Source organism: Cornus florida, unplaced genomic scaffold, assembly GCF_030987335.1.
Source record: "Cornus florida cultivar Cherokee Brave unplaced genomic scaffold, ASM3098733v1 CherokeeBrave_3.0.0_Hap2_scaffold_87, whole genome shotgun sequence".
NCBI lineage: Eukaryota > Viridiplantae > Streptophyta > Magnoliopsida > Cornales > Cornaceae > Cornus > Cornus florida.
Window position 1 is genome coordinate 37,501 of NW_026775920.1, and position 23,188 is coordinate 60,688.

Consider the following 23,188-nt stretch of genomic DNA (forward strand, 5'->3'; position numbering starts at 1 on the left):
AGATTTCTAGCATACCAACTTCCGAGTGGAAGTCGGGGTACAACGGTAGCCGAAGTTAGGAAAATCCTCTCCTAGATGACTTACCCGGCTTATCTAATAGCCATATCAAGCTTGAAAGTCAAGCAAAAAAGGAAATAGAAAGAAAAGTCATACAGTCCATAGCGCAAAGGCGGGCAGTTCGGTTGTTTTTCGCCAAGAAAAGTAAACAAAAACGAAACTAGGAAGACGGAACAAGGTAGCCAAACAGTTCATTCGATCGAAGAGGATGCTGTTGACTTATGTAAATCAATCCTTTCTATCCTGGGCCTATACTAAGGCTTCAAAACTGCCGATTGAGGCAAAGATAGTAAATCCATCAACAAGGGGATAGAACATGCCAACAAGCTCTCGAAAAGGGCCATAGCAACAACATCTCCAGAGAATCAAAGAGCTTTAGCATTTGTAGAAAGAGCTTTCCTAGGCCGATAGGTCAAGTTTGGGGTGTCGACCCTTGTTATAGGCGGCATACTCACAGGCGTACTGGTTGGGCATGGCCCCAAAAAAGGCTTTCTGATGTTCTGTCTCGAAATTCCTCACCCTGCTTCCGCTTTCGGAGTTGGTTGGGGGGCTCTATCCCTCCCCTCTTTCTTTCTTTTGATCCGAAACTCTTTCTCTAAACGCGTATCTAATGCCTATGTTGCCAAGCCCAACCAGTAGTTTCAGTCTCTCCTTCGCGCAACTTCTTCAAATGATGATGGAAATGTTCCAACTCAACCTCTTCTACAGTGACTTCCAAGCTTGGAGCGAACCCTAGTAAAAAGATGATGAAACTAGGATTCCGAACTGTAGTTGGTCAAACCTGGTGAACCGGACCGGGCAAACAAAAGAAGATATTAGGAATTGCATTATGTAAGAGAATTTGACTCATTTTCCGTATATATGAGATCACACTTTTGAAAAAAGAGACTAGGTCTCAGAGGGAAATTGAGGTTGAGGCCCAAAACACGGGGTTTTTAGAACTTGTTGACTTTTTCGCACCGACTTAGGAGTGGAAAAGGGGGTTAGGCCTAAAATACGGGGTTTTAGAAGTTTTCAGAAAATAGACCCGGTCGTCAAAAAATAGACCCGGTCGTCAAGCTGAAATCTACGTTTCTCACTCCTTTCGTAGTCCATAGAATCGATCTCAAATCCTATCCCATGTTTCTGAATGTTCGATTTCTAAATGATTTAGCCTTCGGTTTAGGGTCGGAGAGAAGGAGCAAACAAAGTAGGGCATAGAAAAAGCCCATGGGGACCGGCTAGACGAGGGAAGAGCCAGGGGAGCCAAGCATTGATTCAAGTTCGGAGCTTACGTACGGATAGGGCAACGAAAAAAAGAAGCCAGCCAGGGGGATGCTTTGAGGACTTCGATCTAGAGAATTGGTTCGACTTGCATGTGTTAAGCATATAGCTGTTATCCCGTTTTCTTCACATTTCACTGAACAATGAACAGCAACAAAGCGAGAGACGGATTCTGCAGTTTCTTAGCCTACGGCTCCAACTTCAGCTTCCTCCGTTTCAGCTTCGCCGCCTTTGCCTTCTTCCTTCCGCTGACAGAACAGAAAAACCAGACACTATGGGTTCGGAGTTTAGTCGGCTATATATGGAAAATCTAGCAAGCCAGTTTTCGCCCTATCTCGTTTGCTAGCTCCTTTCCTTTGCTTAACCCTCTCTGCTGTCAGCCGAAGCACTGTGAACCTTCAAGCGGTAGTTGATTATAAACAAGCGCCCCTTACTTGACGCAATTCTTTCCTTTTAGTACGGCTGGTAAATATCCCTAACCAAAATCCAATATTCCAATCCTTATTGAGGAAGGGAGTTGCCACTTCCAAAAGTCAAGCTCAATCCCTGACTTCCGATCCTGGTGGTCAGGGCTTTCTTGAAAAAACGGATATATAAAACCGAAACTTACAGAAAGTTCCAACTCTAGTGAATCGGCTAGCGCGCTTATAATAATAAAATATAACTGATTCGACGGGACGGGGCAACAGTATTGATGAACGGGGAGAGGAGAGAGAGCTAAAAGCAAAGAGTTGCAGCCTGCAATCCGAACTGGGGAAAGATTTGATTTCCGGATTCGCTCCGGCAGCGTAGTTTCCTAGACCTTCGTCTCTCCCGTTCCGCGCATACAACTCCATTTCCTTTTGCCAGCACACGACCCCAGAAGCTTTTGCTTATTTCCTTGGGGCCTACCTCCTATGGTCACATCCTGATTACAAAAATGTCGTCTGTATAGTTGACTCCTATCTACGGAATACAAATCCATATTGATAGGCTTGTGCTATTGTTGAGTCCTCTGTAATGTTTTCCATGTCGCGTTCTTCGAGATCCATTGCATTAGTAGGAAAAATAAGAGACTCACACGAATTACACTGATGTCGTGGCAGACATGTGCGCGTTAACAGATGCCTTTCAAGGCCCTAGTGCTTGAGGTCCTTAACCTTATCAAACTTTACAGGAGAGTCCTCAATTCTTTTCTTTCGTGGAAGGAAGTGACTCAACCTATCGGTCGATTTCGAATTTGATTTGGAGACGTAATTCAAGCTTTCATCTTTTGGGGACGTACCAGTTCAAGTCCGAAAGATAAGATATCGAGGCATCAATCCTTGCTGCTTGAAAGAGCTTGCACCAACAGAGGCGGCTAGTTTCCGTGTAAGAATGTAAATCAGAATGAAATTAAGGCACAAGCACAAGCGTATCAATAATAAAGGAAAGTGCCCCTTTCTATTGACGGCAGTTATTCTCTTCTTGAACTTGACGAAGACAGCTCTTTGAAAATCTCCTCTTTCAGAATAGCTTATATAAGAAGGAAATCCTATTCCGCTCGAAAGAGCCAGTTTCCCATTAGAAATCCTGACCGGTTAGAAGCTAGAACAGCGTGCAGGTTCATCACTATTCCATCTGTTGAACCAGGGGAGTCAGCCAAGCCTAGTAGACAGCCTACTCTCGCGATTACTGTTAGTATTTCCTTATATAGAAGGAATTCTGAATCAATCCATGAAATGATGCAAGCTTGCCCCAAATGGGTTTACAGCTTTTCCATCTATATGCAACTAAACTTTTTCAATTGGATCTCCTAGTGTAATAGACTCCTGAGCCTTTGACGTGGACATAGCTCTACTAAGGCTTTGTGGTCGTAGCATTGCTTGCTGCTTTGGTTGAAAGATTCTTTCCTCTTGGGCATGCTGACCTCTATACGATCTTATGTGCGACCTAGTTCTCGTAGCTCGTGAGACCACAGCTAACTCACGAAGCTTACCTAGCAAAATCTCCTCTTTCCCTGCCCGTCCTTGAAGACTTGTCGGAGTTTGGAACTCCTTTCTCATCAAATGGAAAAACTTCTGTCGCATATAGATGTCAAATCAGTCCACCTTGTTTTAGCACTTAGACGAGCATCAAATGGAGAAACTTCATGATCATATAGCAGCAAAATGAGTGAAATACGAGCTATTGGCTTTCCGACTCTTATCTTACAAGGTTAACACAAACATTCTCTTAGATTGAAGAAAGATTTGAGAAAGAGTCACAGCAGATGCCGGAAGATCCGAACTATATTCAATATTGGGACAGAAATGGATGCGAAAGTCTAGGGATATAGAACGTGTGCAGTGAGGGAAATGCCAAGAGATGAACACTATGACTCCAACCAAGCATTTCTGTGATTAATGTTAGGAGCTTACCGTTACTTGGGGAGGTATGAATACTCGTACAAAGAAAGGACACATTCCATACTGAACTAAAAGAAGCAAGCCAGGAAAAGAAGAATGAATGAAATGACTATCACTCATAAACTGAAAAGAGAAAAAGGGCGTGTTGGATAAAGTGGAAGATGAGGCTTGGCCCGGACTTGGAAGACTCTCCCTCGATACCATCGCAGTTAAGCCAGGCACCGGGAGCAGAACATCCGACTTCCACTGACAATCACTCAATCAAATACCTCCCTCAAGATAAAATACCCCCTCATAAGTCACAAAAACAAGGAGAAAAGAGGGAAAAAAGGTCACTACCGAAGCGAAGTTAGAGATTGAGTCGCTATCTGGCCTGACGTAGCGGGAGTTTCGTCGATAAACCTCTTTCCATTATTTGGTGGTAAACACACCGAGAATTGACAAAGCAAAGCTAGGCGGAAGCCCTTCTCCTCATTGTCCAAGAAGCAGTTCACGTCGAGAATTCGATAAATTCTTGGCTCCACTCCAGTGAAGAGGAGTATTTTATGATACAGGAATGGTAGAAAGATCAAATAGGAAAACATTGTAGCATTTCCTTATTAGTGAAAATGATATTGTATCCGCATTGAGAAGCTTGTTCACTATAAATACCGTTTGCCGCCGCTTTGTTCCCCCCCCCATCTGCGTCTCCGCCTACAACGTAAAGTCCTAGATCTGTTGTGAAGCCTGTAAGAAGAGCAAGCCCGAAAGCTTGAAGCTAGAAAGCTCCGTTCAAGAGCTATAGGAAAGTGCGCGTACGTCATAGATATTTCCTTTGAGAAAAAGCTTTCTTTCAAAGTTTGATCGGACAGAACTGCTACAGAGCAGAACAGAACCAAGCAGGAACGAATGACTTATATAGGGGCACTCAGTTGCCTGCTCGCCTTGCTTCTGCTCCTGCGGGCACTAGCTGAGAAATAAGCTTCAAAGCGAAACACTTTTTGACTTACTGAAACGGCACGAGAGTTAGCGATCCCCTCTTCAAGCCTGGGGCCCGATGATTCGGTTCCTGGACATACCGATTCTTTGTCAAATTGTATACCCCCGAAGCGGAAAATACTATCACACGGTACCAAACCATGCAAATGGGTCTATCACCCGGAGTCAAAGATTTCAAGTTTCGTTGTCTGAGCCTCTTCGATTAGAGGTTCTCTATTACAATATCTCAAGAGTTCTCTACTGAGAGACCATTACAAGCAAACAAGTTTTGAAATACCTAAGTCAAAGTGTTGATTACAAAAGAAAGCAAACCAATAACGAAGTTACCGACCAAGCCTTAAAGGCAAAGCCAAACCCAACAAGCAATTCCCACAATAACCCAAGCCCTGAAATGAAATCCTAGCCGCCCGATTGATCCGGGCCGGGGTTCCTTTTCTCTACAGATGATATTGATTTCCCTTTATTTGGCCTTACGCTCTCACATGATCTGTATTCATTTTCTTCTCTTTTTGTGCTAAAGAAGCCTGTCTTCACTTCACCAGGAAGAGAAGAAACCTATTTCAAAGAATAGGTGACAGGTCCTTCGCGAGACAAAATACATCCAGTCTCCGTGCTTCAATCTGCTTTAAAAGCTTGAATATCTCTATGCGGGAGGGAGAAGGGTTTATGGTTGATGCTTGAACGAAGCTGAAAACTGACTGAAGCCTTGACCCTTCGATGTAGAAGGGGGGGCGGATGGGAAGAAAGAAAGAGACGGGGGGAGCTAACCCCGTAGTAAAAGACCACGCCAAGGTGCCGAGGTAGACCCCCATGTCACTTGTTCTGCTTGTTAATCGCTCGATACTGGTCACCTGAGAAGGTTGATAATGAAAAGCCTATTCTATGGCCTCTACTAAGAAGGAAAAACCGCAGAGGGACCGCTCTTTGGGTCCAACCATTAGAGATGGGCAGAAAGTGGTTTCCAGCTAGCTACAAGGGGCATTGAGGAGGTCCTCCTTTAAACCTGAAGGAGCCCACAATGCTTCTCTTTCTTCAGTTTCATCCGTGTGCCATATTTCCATATATAGATCGAATGATCATCAATGACTGAAATGAAAGCTCAAAAGCCCCTCTGTTCCTCTAATTGACCCTCTCAAGTCAAGTCACTTCATGCGAGCTACTATCTCACGAACTGAATCTCATATAGAGAAGGAAGCATTTCCAATAGGAATCAATCTTTCGACCCACGCCAACAATTATCTGGCTAGATGCTTAACACATTCCACTCGAACCAATTCTCTCTATATCCTTCCTCAAAGCCTTTCTTTGCTAAGGAATTGTTAGCACACGCTATCGATACGAATCAAAAGGATGGTTGATACCTAGGAACAAGCGGATCCTCAAGAAGCTTAAGAAGTAGGGGCAAAAAGGACTCCTTTACCGTTCTGACGCTCGGGTGGTCGTAATCCCGCTCTGGGAGGGTGAGAATCCGGGCCAACAGGCGAAGAACACGAATTTCGAGAGCCTCTTGTAAAGAACTACTCTGCTTGCCAATCATGATACAACGCGCAAATCCTTACCACAGCCCTTGACATATGTGTACCGGCACCGGCATCTCTTCTGTGGCTCGGGCAGTCACGAGGGCTTGGAGGAGTCCGGGGCCGGGTCGCGTCAGCTGTCAAAGATTCTATCTACCCAAGAACCGAAGATGACTCGCGCGGAGAAAGATCAGAAGAAGTTACTTCAGGAGCAGATTCGTCTTTCGCTTCTGAATGAAGGCTTCACCACTTCACGCATCTGAGCATCAAGAAGTGAAATAGGTGGGTCCCGCGACCCGGAAATGAATAGGAAGCTAGGCGACACATACGGAACGACCTGTGCGATGAGGGAATGGATTAAGGCCTAAAGGAAGAATGGCAAGAACGAAAAGATGCCAATCGGTCAAATAGGAGCACCCGAGCGATTCATAATAGCATATATAGGCAAACACTCTCGCGTAACCAGTCATGAGTCCGACTTCGTCATTAACAATACATTCGCAGGAGGGATAAAAAGACCCCCGCATTTGAGAGGATATTCATATTCGGTTTTTTTGGGGGGTTGGAACTTCTAATTCCAATCTTCGAGTAGATTGTGTAATCTTCGAGTAGATTACACCTTCGTAATTCGTATCGAAGAGATGAGCTCGCTGTCGTTTTTCATCCAAGCTGGAAATGTAAACTTACTCATTTAATCCTCCATTTGCATCACCTTGTACGCACCTTGTCTGGTCTAGCTTTCGAAGTCTTTCAAGCTTAGTAGTTTAAGAAGATGAAAATGAGGAACTGTAGTGGGATACAAAGTGTTCACAAGCTGTGAGTGAACAAGCTTCCCTTTCAAGGGTTCTGGGCTTTGCTTGCTGATTGTTTTCTATGGCCATGATCGTGCCTTAGAAGCCCCGTTGTACCCCTCTCTAATGGTTGGACCCATTGAGGAGTCAATCTTAGGTTTTGATGCCTTAGTATCGGCCATCTAATCGCAATCCAGAGGTGAGAAAGAAAGACCGGGGAAGGAGTAAGAGCTTGTGACCAATCTTTCGGACAAGTTGACAAAGAGAGCCAGATGGAAAGCTTATTGACCGCAGGCTTATTCGCCTTTCACCATTGATCCAATTTCTAGGTAGAGGAAGTGCCCCTCACTACGCCTGTCAAAAGGAAGTTGCCCACCCTACTTTATGAATAGAGGAGGGGGGCCGCCAATAGAAGTCAGTTAATGGTCCTAAAGGAAGCAAGCTAGCCATATGGATGGAAAATCTTCTTATTCCTTACTTTTGTTTTGGGTGTGACACACTGGGATCGGAATGAGCTTCCTTTCTCGCTCAACCGCTTGCAACAATAAAGCGCGATTGGATCAACAAAATGGTAGTTATCAGAATGAGATGGGTTGGGAGTGAACAAAGAAAGTCCACTTGGCAGCTCAGCCGGTACCATTACTTTTACATGGAGCGGGGGGACGCTTTGCTTAAATATCCGTATAGTAAAGAGCGGTAGCTTGCTTACTCTCCCCAGGGCTTCTGCTACACCCACTGTCTCTTATTCTTAGAAGTGCTCCAAGGCGTCCTTTACGTAAATCCTAGTCCAATCATACTCAAAATCTGACTTTGATCCCGGCGAGTAAGAAAGGAGAGGGATGTGACACGAATGTTCCACTTGTCTTGAGGTTGGCTTGGCGTCTAAATGGAAGGCACTGCCTGTTGAACCAGGGCTGTCAGCCAAGACACCTATCCCTCCTCTGTTGTATTCCAATCCCTTAGGCGGGAAAGCAAGTGTTGAGGAGATATGGAAAATAGAACAAGAGGGTGAATCGACCAAGAAAGAGACTGGGGTATCCCTGCGCTGGTTAGTAGAGAGTAGAAGTTGGGGATGAATGGTTGGTCTTACTTGGCAGAGTACTCCTTATAGAAGGAATGGGTTGAAGCGGCCTAGTGCGTTATGTATCGTGACGTCCTTAGGTTAGGCCGGAGAGAGGGGAATCAGGATTGAAATTCCTTGCCACAAAAGATAGACTCACATACGTCATTCTTGAGAGACATGGGCAAGTATTGAGTGACGAGAGTTCGAGCGTATATGTGCATCGGTAGGAAGGCTAGAATGCCTTGCTTGATGGGACCGTTGAGTAGAACATCCTGATTCCACTTCTTTCTCTATTAGAGCTCTGAATTCAAAACCCAACAAGCCTCCCGTTCGGATCTACTGACTGATTCAACAGTGTAGCGAAGCCCAGAATTGGAGAACTGAAGCCTCTGTCTATATTAAGATATTATGAGTAGACCGAACCTGTGGCTGATTATTTGAAAAATCTTGATAGATCAGAATTTCAACTGACATGTGAAATTGAGGGTGTCGGGGGGTATGGAGGGGGTCCAAGTGGAGCATGGTTGTGGTTTAATTCGACGCAATCAAAAGGGATGCAAGCTAGTAAGACAGCCTAGCAGAGTCTAAATTTCCTATATATATAAGTAGCCGCTCTAGTTCCTCGAGAACTATTTCAAGACATATAGTGGTAGGATAAACAAGACTGTGAAAGACTTCATCTCCCCCTTTCCTGCTTTTCTTCCTCGCTCTGTCCGCTGTGGGCTTGCCTTTGGGGGTTTTTAGCTTTGTTCTTTCAGCTGCTCTGTGGGCGGGTTCCTCTTTCCGACTTGTCCTGCCGCTATCTGGCTGCTGTCGGCAGCCCTGTTGGGTGTTTGTGCTCCGCGTCCTTCCACTACTTATAGTATTATTTTTCCCTCATGGCTCGGAGGGGTTTTGTAAATCATCCAATGATGAGCACTGTCAATACAGATCACGTACCTGCTGATGATAAGCTTCCCCAGGATCCAGTGCTGAGAATTTCGTCCTAAACTTCCTTTTCACTACGAACTAACTGGGATACTCTTTTTGATTCCCACTTTGATCATAAGGTTCATCAAAACTCGGACCAAGTAGCGGACCTCTGGTCTCAAGGGATCAATCAATGCTTGCGAATGGGAGCTTTCTTTCTATTCTTGATTTTACATGGAAGGTTTTAACATTTAGATAAAGCAAATCTTTCTTTTCGCGTAGAATAAAAGGAGTACTCGCTGATGCCTTTCTCTTTAGCAACGTCTGGGAACACCCGACACGGAGATCTAGCGCTGACAGAGCTTGCTCGGCACCCTCCACTCCCAGAGATATTTGTAAGTAAGGGCAGGCACAAGCCTAGACATAGACAAGTGGATCGGGAAACTCTCGCTGCGAGCTCAAGAGCCTCGCCTAAAGGACCAGCCCCTCAACCTGGCGCATCAGAAAGGTGGACTGACCCACCGAGCTTCTGAAGTAGTCAATTTGACAAAGACCTTAGTGGCGCTTGATCATAAGATATTCCATTCGAAGAAGTATGGTCAGAATCACCTATGATAATATGGCTTACATGAAAAGAGCTCTTTTTCAGTAATTCGGCATTCGTTCTTATCTGCTTCCTATTCCCCGGAACACATACCATATCTCCCAGATCTCAAAGATCTCCTCAACATTCAACCTTGAAAGGTTTGTTACGGAAGGCGAATGAAGCAGTTTTCTTGAATTCCATTCTGAAACTAGAATTGCTTCTTGGAAGACTATTATGTGTTTCGAGTCTTTCTTGAAGTTCTTTCCTAATCAAATCCATTTATTTGAAGATAACGACTCTACCCACGCAACAATTAGATTTCAAGAAAAGAAAGCAAAAACCCATCCATTAACTGGGTCGGTAGAGCAGTTTAGAGCCCTCCCGTTACTAAGGTCACCCGAAGGGACGCTTAGAGGGACTCCAAAAGAAAGGGATGAATAGCGGAAGGGATGAGACCTTACCTTTTGAGAGCTTACCCTTACTTGGCTAGGTATTATGACTCGGGCAAAGACAAGAAGCTGAGCCTTCGCTCAAGGTTAACACATTAAATAGGGCTCGGAAGAATGAACCCTTGGGGAGATCACTTCCACTAATAAGACTTTCCCTTACGACTACGTAGAGGGAGATGAAAAGAGTCAGACTATATATAGAATTACCCAGCCAAGGGGCTCACCCATTGATGCTTGGCTAGGAGGGGGTAACGGATTGAACAGGGAAAGAGATGCAGATTCAACAGAAGCTGCGTACCCTGCTGGTTGACCATATGAAAATGGAAATTGTTTAGTCTCATATAGATGGGAAATGAGTGAAAATGGACATAGCTCAGTTGAAAAGACTCAAACCCAATCTTATAGCCACATCATGATCACTTCCTTTCGCCTATGAGAATAGAAGTCTGTTTGCTGCTTGAGTAAGGTTAAGGCTGACTAGTTGAGTTTTGCGGTGAGAATAGGTGCTTGGGGTATCAATTTAGAACAGCTGATTGAAAGTTTTGAACCTCGTCTCGGCTTCTTCAATCACCCGTTTCTTTTTCAAATTCCTCTATCCGTTGGTCTGTTAAGGGTTCCTCTAAGCCCCTTTCGTGTAGGCGAGGCAGATCGAGCAGAGTCTGTGCTATAGATCGAATTCTGAATCAATGGATGCGCTATCTATTCCTCTGTCCTGTTCATCATCTGTTTGATTTGAAACATTGGATTCATCATTTGAAGAAGTTAGAGACATCAGATAGACTGAAAATACCTACTTGCATTTCGAAACCAGTAATTTGATGTAAATAAGGAAGCATCCGGCTCCCTCCCACAGCTAAGGCCTTCTAATAGAAAGTAGTACGCCCGGTTCCCAATCTCTAACTCAAAAATCGGAGTTTTCTCCCGGCTTTCAGAACGTTAGCTAGCTAGATGCTTAACACATGCAAGTCGAACTTTCTTTTTCTTTCTTCACTTTCTTTCTCTTTCTTAAAGCGGTATTCCCCCTTGCAAATCAAATCTTTATCAAATACAATCTTTCATGGAATTCTCTCCTAGAGCTGCCGAACTCACTACTCTATTAGAAAGTCGAATTACCAACTTTGACACGCATTTTCAAGTGACTGAGATCGGTCGAGTGGTCTCAGTTGGAGATGGTATTGCACGTGTTTATGGATTGAACGAGATTCAAGCTGGGGAAATGGTTGAATTTGCCAGCGGTGTGAAAGGAATAGCCTTCAATCTTGAAAATGAGAATGTAGGGATTGTTGTCTTTGGTAGTGATACTGCTATTAAAGAAGGAGATCTTGTCAAGCGCACTGGATCTATTGTGGATGTTCCTGCGGGAAAAACAATGCTAGGGCGTGTGGTCGACGCGTTGGGAGTACCTATTGATGGAAGAGGGGCTCTAGGCGATCACGAGCGAAGACGTGTCGAAGTGAAAGCCCCTGGGATTATTGAACGTCAATCTGTGCACGAGCCTATGCAAACGGGGTTAAAAGCGGTCGATAGCCTGGGAAAACTTATCTATCTACTTATCATATTTTTGCCCCTGCTCGGTAGTTCCGTAGCGGGTTTTTTCGGGCGTTTTCTAGGAGCAGAAGGAACCGCTATAATGACCACAGGGAAAAATCTCGTGTTTTTTTCTATACTTATCTTAGGCTTGATCTTTCTGCTTCGTCTTTATTGTTTTAGTTTGAAAAAAAAGTTTGGATTTCGACTTGTCTTTATGATTTATATATCCATTCTAGTTTTCGTCTCTTTCTTTTGCTATTTTCTTCGCGCCTACTTACTTTCCCACTTAGGTCTTCATTTTTTTTATCCTTTTTTGATTTTGAGTGTGGGGGGAGGTGGCGGTCTAGCACTTCCTCTTCCAGCCCATTCCGGCCCATCAAGCCCGTCCTCGTGGACGGATTTTGATATGCAGGTCTTATTGGAGCCCTTTTCCGAAACAGAAATGGAGGGCACGTCGGTGAATTCCGCCCCTGGGGCTGGGGGGGTGGCGCGCGAAGAGGCGGGGCCTTCTCACCAACCATATAATAGTTACATAAAAACTAATACGAGCTTGGAATCTTCTATAAGAAATAGAATATGTGCCCTCGAGAAGGACCATAGCCCGTTTCTCCTGGATAAAGAGAAAGGAGAATATTGGCGCGAAATGAAAACAGCCTTGGGTCAAGTCCCCTCTCAGCGTGAGTATAACCGCTTACTTGACTTCGAGAATACAGATCTCCAGATCCGGGAGCTGAAACACGGGTGTTATTCCCTTTATCAACGACTTCTTTCGGAACATCCTACCTTGGCCGAAAAGGCCTCCTACAATTCTAAAGAAGCCTTTATCGACTTCTTTGACGAGAAACGGGGCGAGCTAGACAAGCTGGAGCTGGACACCCACCCACAAGGGCGGAGCACGGCGGCGGAAAGAGACAGAATAGAACTCCAATTTTTGGATAGCGTTAGGGAGGATCTTATCAAACGGGGGGCCGGCTCTCCGTATATGAATAAAATTCTTGTTGGGCCAAATCCTGAGAAAAGCTATCAAGCGCTGTTTGATGAGCCTTCGTAGTATACCTGACAAATCGGGAGGTGTAGCCGCAATAGCACCAGTTTTTAAGGGGGCAGGATGAATAGAAGACGGAGAGGGGGGTAAGATTGAAGATACTATAGCAGTTTTTTTCTTTGTCGAATTAGCCCATTCAACGAGAGAATTCCGAATTACACCTATCATTTACGAGTGAGTATTACACCAAGAATTTACAAGCTTATGAGTTTGAGAGTTGGCAAGGCACAGGGTGCCATTGAAGAGGAAGTTCAGGATGCTCTATCTGATCCTAAGGTAGGGGCTCTTCCTTGGATGTCTCATTTCATCGGGTTCGGCCAAGCCAACGACTTTCTGCAAAAGGCGGATTGGCGCATTCCATTCAGTCACTACCCCGCCCGGATGCTCTCACCCCTACGCTTTTGGGCGAGACATGAAGGTAGCGCGTAGCGTGTCCGTCTCATCTAGGTTCACCAGGTCCATTGACTTTCATGATTATGAATTACCTACCACTTATTTAGCTCTTAGCTCGAGGGCGATGCCCACTATGATCTTTTCCCAGAATCTCTTCCATGGGCAGGTATGATACTAACACCGAGACTTCCGCATCCGAAAAACAAGAGCAGACGCACGTATCCTCCGGTCTTTCACACCCCCTATCTCTCACGCATTCTTCTTTCCTACGTGAATGAAGGGCGACTCAGTCTGGTAGTTGCCCGCATGTCCAGATCAGCTGTAGGCTCGGAAAGCCTAAATAAAGAAAGACGGAGCTAAAGAGTGACTGAGTTCCTCAGCTCACCTTGAAAACGGGAAAATTCCAAGATCCGGTAGATCCACTATTAATATTAAGGCAGCTGGGTAAATGGAATTCCTTCCATGGACAGTCTGGAGCAAAGGATGTTGGATCCCTTTTGCCCATGTCGTGTCTATTATTCGTCCGCCTTCGCCCTCTACATTCAAATACAGGTTGGTCATAGGCGGTGTTGCTAGCATTGGCCATGACAGACAGAATAGCTATGAGTCGTTTTTCGTCTATCAGTCATACTTTCTCTCGTATCGGGCCTGGGACCCCGTATTTCGCTTCTTCAAGCTTGTCTTCCACGAGAACTAGTAGCGAGCGGATTTCTACTTATACGGGCAGTGGGAGGGTAGGCCTGTTTCTCCATTCCCCATCGGCGTGGCGGGACAGCGAGTGAAGAGGGCTTTGTCCAATATGTTTAAATGAGACCTTTTGATATAGGAAGTCGATCGCGATTTCAGACATCAAAGTGGATGAATCGGTACCAGTAAGCGTTTCAACTGAATCGGTGTGATTGGCTAAGGTAGATGGGAGAAGTAGCACAAAAAGAGGGAGTCCACACACACACACTTCGCTTGACAACGCTGGGCACTTCCATTCCACAGCAATCAATGCCCTTTATGAAGGAAAATCTATATGGGATTTCTCACTGAATTGAACAGTTTTTTTGAGCTTTCGGTCCTTTTTTAAACTGATTACTTTCCTTTCCACCAAGAACTCAACCAAAGAGACCCCTATAGCATAATGAGAGCGATTCAGTTTCCCTTTTGGATCTATTTTCTTTTTATAATAGTTCGGCACCATATCCATATTCTTACCTTTCTTCTTTGCCCTTTGTACTGTTTCGAAGCGTACAAAGTAATCAAGCTTCTCGATCATATAAGAGACTTTCACGGCGCAGAATTCTTTTAGCGGGTGGAAAAAAACCCCAAGAGAAAAAATAAGGACTGCCTCCAGCGTATATTGATCAAATAAATTAAGAAACTCTAAATCCAAGTCCGACAGGCCACACTTTTCTTGCTTTAGATAATCCTTTGCAGGAAGAAGATCTTTTCCTATCAACAGTTTGAACAATTGTGGATAACTACTTAATATTTGAGGTTCGTTAAAATGAAGTGTCATATCCTCTATTTCCATTTGTAGGTCATATAACTCCTGTGGGCTTATGTTTCTATAATCAAATTTATTCGAATTCAACAATTTTAAAACAACATTTTTGTTATTTTTAAAATTCTCATATGTTGCATTACTATCCAGAGTTTCTTCAAGCTTCATGTCAAAACGTTTCCAAAACAAAGAAAGAGTCTTTTCCTTTCTTTCATCATTTCCAGCAGAATCAACATTAACAGGTTGTCCAACATCATCAATGCCATGAATATCATCACCACTTGAAACATATCCATTCGAAGAATAATATCGCACAAATATAACGAAGAAAAGTCTTTTACGTTTGGCATCCATTAGCAGATTTATCGCTCTGCAAGGCGGTTGCATGTACAAGGTGGTCATCATTTCAAATATATTTGTTATTACACTCAAAAGGCACGGCGAGTAGGAAGGATCACAGCTTGCCACCATCAAATCCATATGTTGAATATGGTTGTTGGGGCTAAGCTAAGCATAAGTGATGAATTAGGAGATCTCCTGAAATAGAACCCCTTGCCTTACCCAGGATGAGAAAACTCATCCCTAACTCTATAGGCGCTGAGCTATTAACTATGAAGTCATTAGTCTCAGAGCAGAGTGATTCCGGCTGTTGGGATTTCTGGGGTTTATTCCCACTGAAAATGTGGCATGATGGAAGATTTGACATCCTTTGTGTATTGCTGTTTATATGCATTCTAAACAGGCTCGGGATACTTCCATGTCCACATTACTTTACTGCACACGGTCATCAAAAGAGTCGTGTGGCAAATGATCGCCACCTCAGGGAGACTAGGATGACAGAGAGAAAAGGCATAGGCGCAATTGAGAAAGTCAGATCCCTTCGACCACACAGGGCGAGAGAGGCGACTGGACGCAGGTTCCTTCTTCTTCATGGCGGTTTCTTAGCCAAAGGCGTTTGACCCTGGCCTTTCTTGGCTTTCTTATGCGGTTGGTCGTAAAAAGTAGGAGGCTCGACCGGCTCTGTGGATTTAGGGCTACCCATTTTTTCTTCAGTAAGAAGAGCCTTGGCTTTCATCTCTTCTCTTAGTTGCTGAAGTTCCTCCTCAAGACTAGCAATAATCTTAGAATTCTGATCCTTTTCTTGACTTAGATTCTCACTAAGATTAGCAATCTGATGCTGATATTCGATCTCTTTCTTTTGAAACTCAGATTTGAGCATCTTCAATTCGAGTTTTAGCACCTCGCTCTCTTGCCCACCTAAATCTATTACATGTTTTGGTTTTGTGTCAATCCAAGCACCGTTTTCATCAAATACCGGTTCCCTTTTGGTGCCTATTTTGCTACCTAGACTGACTTGGTATTTCTTTATTGCGATATTAAGCGTGTGCCAATCTACCCGGAAGTGGGATTCGACTGTTATATTCTGCGTTCGGGCCAGATCCGCGAATTGCCCCTCAAACCAGCCGCGATTGACCATTTTTTTAGCCGGACCCTTGTGCCTGATTACGTCGCCTGACTCTTCCGTTTCTAGGGAATAGCTCTTAGGCGCTAAGAAGTGCCCTTTCTTTACTTTGTGCTCTATCTTCAGCTTGCCCAATTCAAGATTTGATACTTCTTCGTCGGGCAGAGGATTGCCTAAAATTGCTGAGTCAGTATCAGTATAATAGCAGTCCTCGCGCGAAATGTACTTGTACATGTGGATACGGGAGCAAGCACTAATAGCAGCAGACAATTGAACCGCCGATATCTTGGGTGGAATCCACTCCGAGTCAGGGGCGTTGGCGGCATTGCTGACATAATTGACTATATAGTAATGGTCCCCCAGGCGATCCCCAAAGATGAAATTATCCTTCTTGATCCAATACTCATACTGGTTACGATTGCATACCACGGTTGTTGTACACTTCGGATTTATGCCGAATCTCGGCCATATAGTGAGTTCATCAGTATTTTGTAGCCAAAAGACATTGCTTCATCGCCCTTTTTCTTTGCTTCTTTGCGTTTCCCGAAGATCGATGAGACAAAGCCTTCAAAGGGACTGGGCTTCTTATTAAACAAATAGCCGCGCAGTGGTACAATTGTGTAACCCAACTCACGTGCATAAATTAGCTCTTCGCTATAGTAGACACCTACGAATTTTCCTGTTGGAAAGAGCAAAGTCTCATTCTCATCGCGATATGGCAAGAAAGGGCGCTTAATGGTAGGGGGGCACACTACATAAGCTTCTATAAATCCGTACAAGGTTGACAACTCACGGCCTTCTAAATTACCATGCCAGACAGGCTTACCACCTGGCATATCATAGGTTTTCATAATGAAAGGGTATAAAGAATTGACATCATAGTAGTACAAGTCCTCACCATAGGGAATATATGTATCAGCATGGCCACCATAGTAGCCGCGTCTGATGAAAGCATCCTCGTTCCGACTTGGGATATGTATAGGCCAGCTCTCCGGATCATAGTATGAAATGCGAAAAATGTTCATAGCTAGGGCTGATAAAGTTAAGCACCCCAATATATCAACCTTATATTGAGTCCAATAAATTTCTTGAGCACTTGCCATTATACCGCCTAATAGTCGAATATCCTGCGTCATATACTTCAGCAATTGAGGGCCCATAGGAAGCAGATGAGACACTTGCAAGTCTGCAGGGGCTATTGGGATTGAGCCTTTAGGTCCTAATTGTGGACATAAAGTCTCCGCTAATGTAGCAAGACTACTTGGAAGAAGCAAGTATGAATCTCTGAGCCGGAAGAGAAGTTTACCCTCCTGATATACAGCTAGCTCATATAGTCGCGAGTTGCGCATAAGGGGCTCGATCGTGTACTTATTCCCAAGAGACACGTAATACTGCATAAGGAGAATCCCATCGAATCCTAAATTATGAAAATATACCCTTTGAATCTTTCTACTTCTAGCAACCACGGCTAAGCGACCAAGAAAGCTGAACAGCATTTGACGACTGCGGTCTTTAAATTCAGACATAATAAGCAGATGGTCCTCACTATAAAAGGTTTCAAAGGCATGTGCAGGCTTGGCTCCAACATCTTCACCCGGCTGCACAACTAGAAACCCGGCTGCATAAGGGACATGCGCATTATCGATCATAACAGTTTCCGTATCCGCGACAATGAAAGCATGACGTTTCTTACTCTTAGGTTTCAATCCTGGGATATGTGAAGGATAACCTTCCTTACGGACCATGCGTTTCGCTTTGGGGGGGGATTACCACTTGATTTGACATCATTCAGTAATTGCCACAGTTTTGTATCATCAATTAGATCGGAAGTCAAAGAGATGTCTTTAGCTTTTGACTGCTTACCGCTCAGATAAACTCTTATGAAGAGGCCTGATAGATGAGATTTTCCATAATCTTCGGCTTTTTTCATAATCAACTTCAAAATATTAGTATATAAACCAAAGGTAGGTGCAGCAGTCCCGTGAGAGTCAAGTAAAGAGAATGCACTACCTACCGTATAGGAAACATCACCTGTAGGTATTTTCATTCTATAGCCAATAGTGCATTTAGCATAATCAAAATGACAAGAATAAGCATATTTAAGTAACAAACACATAACAGCCAAGGCAATGACGTCAATGTCTGAACATTGTAAATAAGGCTCTTTAAAGTCATATTGAGCAATTATCAGTCCCTCATAAGGTTCACTGCTACTTTCCCGATCTATTACACTCCTTAACACACTCAAATGGTAATAGAAAACCTCTTTTGAATAATAGCCAACAGGTGAATCAGCTATTTTCTCTTCTTCCTTCTTCTCTTCCTTAGCTATTTTCTCATCTGATTTAGCTTTAGCATCTGATTTAGCTTTAGAATTCTCATGAAATTGATTCAAATCAAACACTTCGTCAGAGTCAGAGGATGAAGAATCTGAAGATTCAGCAGAGGATGAAGAATCTGAACAATACAACTTGTAGGCATTATAAGAATATGATGGAACTGAAGGAACTAAGCAATACGATGATAGCTGGAGTAGAATAACACAGAGAAGAATAAACTACTAAGCAATAATGTGACATTTGTTGTAAAGGTATGTCACCAAACCTACTAAGTTGAGAAGATGAATTAATTTGGGGGTTATATATTGATATTTGAAAGGGGGGGAGGGATATGGTATACTACTTCTTTCCTATGGCAACTAGTTAGAGTTATGGCGTATGTGTCTAACTTATAGCTATAATATAGCAGTTTTCACTAGTTAGTCAGACATAGCACATAGGTACTTAGTCTCTTCTATACATACCACAATATTTAAGAGCTTTTTCCTTACATAACTACAGTTTATGCAGAGAACTACTTAACAGCCTTTCCCCGTATACATGGATTTATGCTCTATGGTAGATAGAGTTTATAAATTTTTATATCACCTCTCAACACATAGTACTAGTCACAGTTGTGTAGTCCTTGGAGAGAGTTCAGGCTTATGGGTTACTTTGTGAAGTAGTTCCTCTTATTTTGTTTTATATTTTGCTATAAAATATTTATTAATCAATTATATGGTGTACTTACATATTTTATATTTTTTTTCATATCCTTTAGAGTAACATTTTATATTTTGTTATTTTGTTATATATATTTTATAATAGTATATAAATATGTGTATATATATATCTCCTGAAGAGTATGATTTAACATAGGGGTATTTTATGAATACTTTCATATAGGGGTATTTCTTTTTCATAAATGATGCCATTCCCGACTCGCGAAGTGAAGCTCAATCTCTATTCATTAGGTTCAGCGCTAAGATGTAGAACTGACTCGTATATGGGTCAAGAAATCTTCCATCTGTCATTCTCTTTTTGATATAGCAATCCTTCTTAGTGCGAAATGACTCTACAGACTATGTAGGGGAATGCACTATAGGGAGGTCTCAACGAGCCTCATTCTCATACGCACAAATACTAAGTCAAAGTCTTGATTTACCGATGTCATATTATGGGGCTTAGGAATTAGAGACTGCTTGACTTGATGGTACCGGGACCGATGAGTTCGATTGGTGATGGAAAAGCCGCCAGCTTACTAGAAATTGGACTACTAGTAACGTGTAGGGACCAAGTGTCACCATAAGAGGTTTTTCCGTCATTCTGCTTTTCCTTCTGCCCTTGAAAACAAGAGTCGACTTGTATGTGTGACGCATATAGTGAGAAGTTACAATCCATCACTGAAAGAGACCGAAAATGCGGGCAGAGAGTTTCCATCAGCGCTAATTCACCTATTCAGTATATAAACAATTCTAAGTCAACCATCTCTCGAACTGGGAACAACCGAAACCACTTCCATTGGAAGATTCCGCCGGTTGTTCACTACCCCAAGCACATAACCTTAGGGTTTTTCACTATTCGAATTTCGAAAACCTTTCTCGGGTTGGGGCTTACTCTGCTTAGCTCTTGGCTTCTTCCTGGGCAGTTTCAAGCAAAGCAAATATTGAGTTCTTGACTCCGGAGCCTTATCTATTGGCTTAAGCAGCTTCTCGTCTGCTGTCTCGTTTGGAGTTCGTCGAGAGTAAGACAAGAGAAGAGTTTGGCACCTCCCATCATTAGTGAAAGAAGGAATCAATCAGAGCGGGACCTAGCGCAAAAAGTAGCTTCGCTGGCTATGATAGTGCGCTTTAACGCACGTAAGCTTCCTCTTTCTTTAAGGGATCCCAAGCTTGAACCGAAGTCACTCCTTGTAATATCCTATCATAGATCAAGAAAGTCAGTGCCTGACCGTACCTGTATGGATGTCCCCAACAACTCAAATTGTTAATTCATTTTCAGTAAAGGCTACGAGCTAAAAACAACTCATCTTGTAAGCCAAAAACAACCATCTGAGCTGTTTCGAATTCTTCTACCTGGGTGGGGCTGAGAATCTTGAATTTCATGTACCTATCGGGGGACCCCATTGTGGCTTCAATCCAGAGTTTTGAAGCTGCCATCGAATTCGTTTTTTGGTTCTAGTTTCAGTCTAGCGGTAAGGCTGCCTTGGACAAGTTTGGTTGAGTCAAAAAGCGGAACGCGACCAGGCAAGGGAAAAAGGTCTATGAATAATCTCAGCTGTATTTCGCGATATCGAAAGAGCGCCGATCTGTAAACATACAAGCCAGACGACTCCCTCTATGCATTGGATGCTTCTTTTCTTTATTATGAAGGTCAATGATGGAATTTTGCTAAAAAAGAGAAAAAAGCCTATCTCGTTCTCTTTTCCCAGTTGCATGGTGATTGGGTGGCTCGAATGCCGCCGAAAAGGAAAGCTCGCTCGTAAGTCGACTCTCAGAATTGCTTTTCATTTCATTTCAGTCGATTCTTGCATTTCTTAATCCCTGGTGGTGAGGCAGTATTGGATCGGGTCTTCTCTCTACTCGGCTTTGATGAGGACAATAATGATGGTGACGTCGACGTTGACTCAAGAGGGGAGTCATATTTTATATGACTTCTAACAGCGTTGATGAGTTGCATATTCCTCTGTCAAGTGGGCATAGAGCAAGCCTGGCAATGTTAGGAAATCGAGGTGAAACTCCCACATCATGGCCAATTCTTCTTTGCTTCTTCCCTGCGAGCAATGCTAATGGTGCAGGTAGTGGTTGAGGTACTTTGTTCTTTTCAAAGAGTGAACTTCGTTGCTGATTTAACATATCATATCAGAAAACTTGAACTATTTACATGAGCCCTGTAAACCCTTTCTTTCTCGTGGTACCTGCCTCAGCAACTTGAAGAAGTGATGTGGACTCGTGCTATAAATGCATTCTGAACTTGAATCCTCTTTCTTTATTTCCTTAGATAGAGAGAATTTACATCAGTTCATGAAATGAGCCCCTTATCACAGAGTTGGACCCAAAGAGTACTCAATCTGCTGTTTTTCCAGCTTTTTCACTTCCATAAGTTGGCTACTTTTCTTCTAATGGTTAGGCCTTGAAAACTTCATTTTCTTCTTGTTTAGCTAGGGCGTAGCCAATTGAAGTAGTTCTTCGCCTAGCAGATTAGGATCTTGGATAGCAATTGACTTAGAATAGACCCTTGCAGAAGAGCTCCAGATAGAGCCGATACCTCAACCCGGTGAATGGATTTGGTTAACCTGTTAATACCCAAGAGAACAAAACACTATCGAAAGAGCTCCGCACATCCAGTCTTTTACCCCGCCCCGAGGAGTCAGATTTCTTTTCTGGCGTTGTAGACACGCCAGCTACGGTTCCCCGTTGAAGTCGTTGCACCAGCGGCGAATATAAATATAGCGAGTGTGCTGTGGGAAGCCCCTTTAGCTTATACCATCCGATGCAGCTGTGAGCCGATTCTTTGACTTGCTTTCGAGTACTAGATCTCTGGCAGAAAGCATCATTCGGATCCCAATCTCTCTCAAAAACGAGTTCACAAGATGAGTTGAATTTAGCTCGTAGCGCTTACTGAAAATAGAATAGCAAAATGAGATGATGCTTAGAAGTTCACGTTTGATTCATGTTTTTGGAAAGATTTCTGGTTTGTTCATTTGTTTCCCGATAGAGTGACTTTGAGTTGCGATTTCATTCGAACCTGGACTGTCAACTCAGTGTTATATTGCAAGGCACCACTGCTCTTCTTCCTTGTTATACGAAATATTATTGCAAGACCATAACGAACAATTTTGGCTCATTTGATGAGAAGAATGGGTGAAGTGACTTGATTGCACTCAACTTACGTGAACTCGCTGAATCACACACTCACACTACGAAAGAAAGAGGGAAGCTTGATTAGGGACCGGCAAGTCAAGCAGGAGCCAAGTCCATAGCGTCCGCTAGTCATTAATGCTCTGACCGTGTATACTCTTGCTCATCTGGTACATAAACTCTCCTGATTCCTTCCGCTAGATGAGTCTTCTTTGTGTTTCGACAGTTGCCCAAAGGCGCTTTCCGGAACGCTTTATGCGAATTTGACAGATCAAATAACACAAATAAGAACATTTCCATCGCGAACTGATTCACGTAAAGCTAGCGGTAGACCTAGAAGGTATTTATTGCACAAGCTATCTTATACGAATGAGCAAAATGATGTCACTTTATCGGAACACTTTTGTTAAATGAAACCCTTCCGAGAAAGGAAGTTTGTCAATTTCACTAGTCATTGTCTGAACAAAATTAGAATCTCAAATCAAATCCACCTGCTGCTCTTGGCACCGTGGAAGCGGAGATCAGTGCTTACACACCTAAATTCTCAAAAGTGGCAAAACTCGAGCTATAATATGTTCTTCACCATTTTAAGGAGAACTAGCCTTAAAGCTCGCTACAAGGGGCATAGAAGAGAAGTGTTGTAGGATCGCAAGAACCACACAATCTCGGGCGTTCCATACCGCTGTTCCAGAGCGAAGAAGAATAAGAAGCAGCTGAGAAGCGAAGAATCGCGTTGATGCCGGAAGCAACAAAGGAATGAAGGCTTGGTGAGAATGGCTTGCTTCCTTTAAGCATTCACTGACTTCTATGGGTACCTCTCTATTATATTATGAAGCAGACTCAAGCCAACCAGCTGGAAATAGAGGTGACCCATCAACATCTCTTACAGCCTCGCCTTCTGCAGCTCGTGTTTGTGGATAAATAGTGATTCCTATTTCCCTAGGCCTTTCCGAGTCCAGAGCTCATTCAAACAAAGAAGCGAGTGCGGAGATGTGGGAGTCTTTCTCGTTCCCGAAAGGAAAGTGTTCTTATCCGCTATCTTTCTCCATCTCCAACTGGAAACGGAGGCTTTTATTTGATTGAAAGCCCCCTTTCGAGCAGATTTCTTC

The 23,188-nt window shown here is 43.4% G+C and overlaps 2 protein-coding genes across 2 annotated transcripts; one reads left to right on the forward strand and one right to left on the reverse strand.

Moving 5' to 3' along the window:
• Positions 1-9,285: 9,285 nt before the first annotated feature.
• LOC132292860 (uncharacterized) lies at positions 9,286-12,676 on the forward strand. Its single transcript, XM_059790404.1, has one exon. It carries the CDS (start codon positions 11,037-11,039, stop codon positions 12,558-12,560), a length of 1,524 nt encoding a protein of 507 aa, XP_059646387.1. The 5' UTR covers positions 9,286-11,036; the 3' UTR covers positions 12,561-12,676.
• Positions 12,677-15,367: 2,691 nt separating this feature from the next.
• On the reverse strand, positions 15,368-20,378 carry LOC132292857 (DNA polymerase-like). Its single transcript, XM_059790402.1, has 4 exons — positions 20,268-20,378; positions 17,672-18,428; positions 16,357-17,519; positions 15,368-16,309 (listed from the first exon to the last, which is right to left on the reverse strand). Exons 1-4 carry the CDS (start codon positions 20,376-20,378, stop codon positions 15,368-15,370), a joined length of 2,973 nt encoding a protein of 990 aa, XP_059646385.1.
• Positions 20,379-23,188: the final 2,810 nt, after the last annotated feature.

Coding starts and splice junctions, on each gene's coding strand:
- LOC132292860 (XM_059790404.1), top strand. CDS start 11,037: ATGGAATTCTCTCCTAGAGCTGCCGAACTCACTACTCTATTAGAAAGT.
- LOC132292857 (XM_059790402.1), bottom strand. CDS start 20,378: ATGGCAGCTTCAAAACTCTGGATTGAAGCCACAATGGGGTCCCCCGAT. Junction 18,429..20,267: donor AATTCGAAACAGCTCAGATG/GTTGTTTTTGGC, acceptor ATTCTACTCCAG/CTATCATCGTATTGCTTAGT. Junction 17,520..17,671: donor GAATGATGTCAAATCAAGTG/GTAATCCCCCCC, acceptor TCCCTTATGCAG/CCGGGTTTCTAGTTGTGCAG.